This window comes from Malania oleifera, chromosome 1 (genome assembly GCF_029873635.1).
Source record: "Malania oleifera isolate guangnan ecotype guangnan chromosome 1, ASM2987363v1, whole genome shotgun sequence".
Lineage (NCBI taxonomy): Eukaryota > Viridiplantae > Streptophyta > Magnoliopsida > Santalales > Ximeniaceae > Malania > Malania oleifera.
The window spans coordinates 109,457,860-109,465,224 of record NC_080417.1 but is presented as its reverse complement, the minus strand read 5'-3'; the positions used below and the strand labels follow the sequence as shown (position 1 = coordinate 109,465,224).

General features: G+C 35.5%; 1 protein-coding gene across 2 annotated transcripts; it reads left to right on the top strand.

The window, feature by feature from the left end:
- The first annotated feature begins 2,848 nt into the window (after positions 1 to 2,848).
- Positions 2,849 to 6,472, top strand: LOC131155505 (MDIS1-interacting receptor like kinase 2-like). Of its 2 annotated transcripts, XM_058108714.1 has the most exons (3): positions 2,849 to 5,671; positions 5,932 to 6,009; positions 6,085 to 6,447. In XM_058108714.1, exons 1-3 carry the CDS (start codon positions 2,869 to 2,871, stop codon positions 6,282 to 6,284), a joined length of 3,081 nt encoding a protein of 1,026 aa, XP_057964697.1. In that variant the 5' UTR covers positions 2,849 to 2,868; the 3' UTR covers positions 6,285 to 6,447. The 2 variants fall into 2 exon arrangements, with proteins under 2 accessions (XP_057964697.1, XP_057964688.1); XM_058108705.1 differs by having other exon boundaries at positions 5,932 to 6,472.
- Positions 6,473 to 7,365: the final 893 nt, after the last annotated feature.

Here is a 7,365-nt window from a genome sequence, read left to right as displayed (position 1 = left end):
ATTTGTGATTGTCATGATTTTCACTTGATCTATACAATGATTTCTCTCAATATAACACAAAGGTACTATTAGTATATCATGCACATACCGTGATGGTGTTGGATTCTCTATGATCCCTTAATTAGGAGTATAGATTATTCTCTTTCTTCCTAAATTTTATAAAATATTTGGAAAGTAATTTTAAAGTTGAAACAATAATATCTTACAAAAGCAGCACGACCCATCCTAAATAAGAAACTAATTTTATAAATTTGAAATCTGCTTTCATTAAAACAATAATATCTTAAAAAACAGCACGATTGATCCTAAATAAGAAACTAATTTTATAAATTTGAAATCCTCTTTCGGTTAATATAGAAGTCAGTCGGGTGGAAACCAGTGGAAACTACAGCTTTGAGTGCAAATTGGTTTCCAGGAAAGTGAGAGGCATATCATTTTCTCCTCTTGGAAAAATAAGTAGGGGCAGGGGTAGCATCAGAGTTGACCCAAAGACCAACGGCAACACAAATTGATTTGTTGTGCTGGGCCAGCCACAATCGCAACACCCAACCATGCATTATTTAATACATCAACGTGGAAGACAAGTTTGGGCAATCTGTAATGAGTTGACTTATACTTCAATTTTCCAGATCTCTTTTGCTTTCCAATTCTTATTCTAAAACTTGGGGGGAGTAGCCTTACAAAGGACAGGTTGTCATGTCTCTCGGTCATCTAATGAACTATTATTATCAGTGTGGAAATTTAAGCAATGAAATTGTCCCATTATTATCAGTGTGGAAATTTAAGCAATGTAATTTGTCCCATTCCCTCTTAGTCTTTGGTCAATAATGAGTCTATAGTGAATGGTATGCTGCCATATTGTGCATGTGCAAAAGATGGTTGCTAATCATGCACATATTTTTCAATTGTGACAACTAATATTTTTGTTTTCATACTTTGGGCTTTAGGTCTGTCTTGAAAGGATTTGTTCAAACTAGTTTTAACATGTCAACACATATTACTTGTGATTTATTCAGGAGGAATTTCAAGGAACTTTCTTGAGATTTCAAGAATTTCACAAATATTTTTTGAGGTTTGTTAAAAGAATACAAACCTCCCCTTATATTTTTCAAATAAACAAACCTTTTTTACGGATGTTAGTGTTCTAAAAATCAAATGTTATGGGAAGTTTGTTTCACTTTTGAAGCCTAAGAAAAAATTCACTGTATTTTTGAAATCTCATGAAAAATTAGTATCTTTTACCCAAAATTTTTGGTTAATAATAGTGTCAGATTGAAAGAGAACCCTTTTATTTGCAAGTGGAAAAGTTTGGATATGATGTTTTGTTTGCCTTGAGGAGGAAACCCAAATTTGCAGCTAATTTTTGGGGGGGGGGGGGGGGTGTTAGATTCCCTTATTTGGTGATTAGATGGATTTGGGAATGTTTGCCTTTGCTTTTGAAAATTAAAGAAAAATACTCATTAAAAAAAAAGTAAGTGAGATAAAGACTTGGACAGGGACAAAAGAAAATTAGAATGATAAACTTATAGAATTGGGTATACAAATGAATAGCAAAGGTTCTTGCAAGAGTAGCAGGCAATGGTGGGTTTGGAGAAGAGGAGTATAGTTGTGCCTCAATTCACAAAACAATTATTTTGGGGTTGAAAGGAGGTCCTATCCAGTTGTTTAAATTTAGTGAATGGTGGGAGGCAAAGTGAAAATTTCAGTGGTTTTGAATGAGTATTGTTCTATAGGCTGAAACAGTGTTAATTAGAAGAGAAACCTTCCTTTTGGATTCATTCAAAAGAGATAGACCAGTGAGAAAAGGTAGTTGAGGAAGTTGCTGCAGAAATTGTTGAACCACTACATTTGGGTCTCAACCCATGACATGTTGAGTTAGTTGAAGAAGAAAAATAGTTGTGGTCTTCGTTATTTATCATTTGCGTTTTAAAGTTTAAGGTTGAATTCTTTCTGATAGTGGAAAATAATGCAGTTTGTTATTAAGAGATTATTATTGAGGGCAAATCTTTAGAAGTCTAGGATATACTAGTTTTGAAGTTGAATTGGAAGTCAATGATAAGGTTTTGGTTAAGAGTCACTTGTGATTTGCCTAATGAATTATCATGATTACGTCTATGAACTAATAACAATATTTTCATCTTCCCAATTTGGTATTGCTTGGTAGAGCTATAGCGTTTGTCAAAATTAGAGTTTCGAATAATAAAAAATAATATTTAATAAAAAAAATACAATCAAAGTTGTAAACAATTAATTTAAATTTTTTATTAAAATATTTACAAAATGCATTACAAAAATTATCACTAAAATATTTATAAAAATATTTGTTGTCGATGATGGATTCAAGTCTATACTTACTCGAAAGTAATAAAAAAAGAAGAGTATTTACATCCTGGAAAAAAATCTTTTTTTTTTTTATATTTTGTTTCGCTTTATTTTGTATCAAAATTCGGAATTCGAAAATAGGGGAGACGCACTAGGTATTAGGTAAGGAAAGGAAAGCTGAAAGGTGGGTATTGCCTATTGGCTGTTGAAAATTCGCTTTCATAAAGTGGGCTTAAGGGCCCATATCCTTTTTCCTATTATTTTAAATATTAAATTATTGAGTCTACTGCTAAAAAAGTACAAGCGCCCATATCGAGTGTGAAATGTAGACCATGCACAACCACCCAGACCACACATTTATCTTCTTTTTTTTTTTTAATTACTTATTTGGTTTTTTGGTACAAAAGATTGAGGCCATGGACTGCCATAATAGAAATAGTGCTCCCATGTTGATTTGCTGGGCTTGGCTGGCCACAAACACAACATGCATTATTTAAGGACTCACAGCGCACATTAATTCACCACACCACATTTAGTCCATATAGAATGGCATCCTCATCCTCTCTTAATCCCATCTCCTTATTCTCATGGGCAGCAGCCTTTGTTTCTCTTTACGCTACTTGTACCATTATCGCTATCTTTCTAATAGTGCCATCTTCGTCAATTTTGGAAACAGAAGTGAAGACTCTCCTTGATAGTGGATGGTGGAACTCCACCGCAACTGCAGGCAACAACACCCCCGGCTTTGGCTACGGTTTAGGTCACTGCAAGTGGGGTGGCATAACCTGTAATGACGCTGGTAGTGTCACTGAAATTTCCCTTCCTTATTCTATTGACAACCTAAATCTGAACCCTCGCATGATTAACTTCTCTTCTTTCCCAAACCTGGAACTTCTAGATCTCAGTGGGAATGATCTCCAAGGGAGTATTCCCTACGAGATTGGTGCTCTACAGAAGCTCAAGTACCTCAATCTGTCCTATAATAATTTTTATGATGAGTTGCCACCTCTTTCCTTCTCTAACCTCACCCAACTAGTGGACCTCGATCTTTCTTACAATGCATTCAGCATCTCCATTCTCTCACTCATGAGCAATTTGACAAATCTAATTTCTCTAAATCTTAGTGACAACATTCTTGCAGGACCATTCCCTTCATCCCTTGCTCTCTTGAAGAACCTGAAGGAGTTGCACTTGGGTTCTAACAACCTCATTGGTCCACTCCCTTCTTCTTTGGGCGATTTAATGAATTTGACGTCTTTATTCATATATAGTAATCATATCGATGGTTCAATCCCACCAGAGATCGAAAGTTTGAAGAAGTTGGAGCATCTAGACTTGGGTTTTAACAAGTTCCTGGCTCCAATTGCTCCTCTAGGTCATTTGATCAGTTTGAAGACTCTTCAACTCCATTTTAACCAATTAAGTGGTTCCATCCCTCCACAAATAGGGAATGTGAGGAATTTGTCTATTTTGAACCTTGCGGACAACATGCTTAGAGGTCCAATCACCCCTTTGTGTCATTTGACTAATTTGGAGATTCTAAACCTTGGTTCAAATCAAATAAGTGGTTCCATTCCTGTAGAAATAGGGAATTTGAAGAATTTGGAGCAGTTATCCCTTGAAAACAACATGCTCACAGGTCCAATCACCCCTTTGTGTCATTTAACTAATTTGGAGATTCTAAACCTTGGTTCAAATCAAATAAGTGGTTCCATTCCTTTAGAAATAGGGAATTTTAAGAATTTGGAGCAGTTATCCCTTGAAAACAACATGCTCACAGGTCCAATCACCCCATTGTGTCATTTAACTAATTTGGAGATTCTAAACCTTGGTTCAAATCAAATAAATGGTTCCATTCCCTTAGAAATAGAAAATTTGAAGAATTTGGAGAAGTTATTCCTTGAAAACAACATGCTGGTAGGTCTTATTGCTCCCCTAAGTCATTTGACAAATTTGAACATTTTTTCCATTTGCAATAATAGCCTCACTGGCCCAGTCTCTTCAGCCTTTGCTCGTCTAACCAATTTGACATACTTCGACCTTTCCTCAAATAAACTAAACGGTACCATACCACAAGAGCTTACCCAATTAACCCAACTTGAGTACCTTAATTTGTCTTCGAACAAACTTATTCGCGAAATACCAAGAAAAATGGGAGGACTTTGGAATCTTGTTCGTCTAGACTTCTCACAAAACAACCTCAGCGGGCACATCCCAAGTGATCTGAAAAATTGCTCCAAATTAGAAATGCTACTATTGAGTAGAAATTTTTTTAGTGGAACTATTCCACCGTGGATTGAAGAACCTCAAAGTTTAACTACTATTGACCTTAGTCATAACATAATAAGTGGAGGGTTACCTTTGAAACCCAAATATCTGGAATCTTATGTCTTATTGAATCTCTCCCATAATAAGATCTCTGGAACCCTTCCATCTTATATTTGTCATTCATTTTTCATTGACTTATCGTATAATGCCCTCAATGGACCAATAGATGACTACTGTTCGTTTAATTATGAACCCATGCGACTAATTGGCAACAAGAATTTGTGTGGTAAGATGAGACCTTTCCCTCCTTGCCTTCCATCCCCTACACCCAATGGCTTCATGTACAAAATAAGGAGAAATATAGGAAGACACCAAAAGTCCATTTTTATTCCCATCGGCATATTCCTATCTCTCCTTGCTCTTGGATTTGTTTTCCTATCTCATCGAAAGGGAAAGAATACAAAAAATGAAGCAAGTGTCATTAAGAATGGAGACATATTTTCGATATGGAATTATGATGGTAGGATTGCATATGAAGACATCATTGAAGCAACAGAGGACTTCGACATCAGATACTGCATCGGGACAGGAGGTTACGGTAGTGTTTATAAAGCACAATTGCCTAGTGGGAAAGTGGTTGCTTTAAAGAAACTTCACCATTTGGAAGCTGAGGAGCCTGCAGTTGATAATAGTTTTAGGAATGAGGTTCACATGTTAACCCATATTCGACATCGAAACATTGTGAAGCTTCATGGATTTTGTCTACATAGACGATGCATGTTTTTGATTTATGAGTACATGGAAAGGGGGAGCTTATTTTGTGCCTTGAGGGATGATGATGAAGCAGTGAAGCTAGATTGGATTAAGCGCATCAACATTGTTAAGACAACATCACATGCTCTATCTTACATGCACCATGATTGCATCCCACCGATTGTTCATCGAGACATATCAAGCAACAACCTTCTTTTGAACTCTCAATTTGAGGCTTTAGTGTCGGACTTTGGTACTGCCAGGCTATTACACTCTGATTCATCCAATCGAACAATAGTTGCAGGCACTTATGGATATATTGCACCAGGTGGATGTGTATATTCTTCTTCTTTTAAACTTTCTCATATTTTCCTTATGTTATTAATTGGATCATCTCTAGTTTAGTGACTTGTCGGTCTTAACATACCACCATTGTTATTAGTTGTGTCGTAACATGTGTAGAATTTTGTTGTTTGCAGGTATTGTAATTCTGATAATATAACATAATGCGGATGGTTAGATTGAACATGGTACATATCATTAATTGTTAGGAAGCCATGTTTTAACATCTTATTATTTTTTATGCAGAACTAGCCTACTCCATGGTTGTTACAGAAAAGTGTGATGTTTACAGCTTTGGGGTGGTGGCACTAGAAATAATAATAGGTAGGCATCCTGGAGAGCTGCTTTCCTCATTGTCATCTCCATCTACTAAATACATAATGCTCAATGATGTGATAGACTCACGCCTTTCACCTCCAACCAATCAGCTAGTTGCCAGTGAGCTTGTTCTTGTTACAAAACTTGCTCTTACTTGTGCAAATGCCAAATCAAAGTCGAGGCCAACAATGAAGACTATCTCTGAGGAACTTCTTGGTCAACAGAAGCCATTAACCAAACCATTTCATGAAATTTCATTGTCGCAATTATGGAACCAATAAATTTGTTTGGTATGTGCAAATTGTAGTAGTTAATGAGTTAAAATCAACAATGCTCATATTATTGTTCTACACACTTGGACTTCAAGTCGAATATAAAAATAATTGTATTATCAATCTCCTTTTTAGGAAGTATAACTATTTTCATAAGTAGATGATTCATAAATGAGTATATCATCTTTAGTGACTAAGCTACCTTTTCCCGACAACTCTCTCCACACACGAGCTTACATATGCATTTTCTTGTTTTATTCTACAAGATAAAGTTTCATACCAAGTACAAATGGAATATTTACTATGTAGACATGCATATTGTTGGTCATTGTCCTCATTAAACAGAATTGAGATCTAGAATTGCATAACGAAAGAATAGAGCTTTCAGCACAAAAATAGAAAATCTTGATTATGCCCAACAACTTTGGAATTAAAGAAAAATCTTTGCAACCAAAATCATTGTTTACCATCTATCTATGGCTTTTTGTTGACATTTGCCTAATGTAAGAGGGTGTTTACTACAAAAACAACATTTTTTTTTAAGAGAATCAATAATCACCAACAAAACCGTCCTTTCCAGTTCCAAAATACAAAAAAAAAAAACCAATTCTCATTAAAAACACAAAATTGAACAACTCAAATTAGTGAATTTATCAACAAGGAATAAGGGAATACTAAATCCTTTAAAGGCATTCATGAACTATTAAAACTGGTGGCAACGGGGATAGAACTAGAAGAATGAGGAAGTATCACTCTTGCACATCCATCAATTTCTTACTGCTTTGCTGGTACTCTTTTGCAATGCTCATGTTTGTAATGTTGTCTTTAGCATATCGAAATGTGCTCATCAAGTGGTGTTCAATGTCATCAATTTGTGCCCTGCGTGCCTCAAGGAAACTCCTTTCAACCTTCTTGGCCACATCATGCTATTCATGAATCTCAATTGATGTCTTGGCAATTATCGCTTCTCATGCTCTTGAAAAACCTTCCTTAGAAATTCCTTATCACCTTGTTTGTGTTGGTCGACATTGAAAGGCTACTAATTTCTTGTAGTAATTATCGATATTTTGCAAAACTTAACATTTAACTT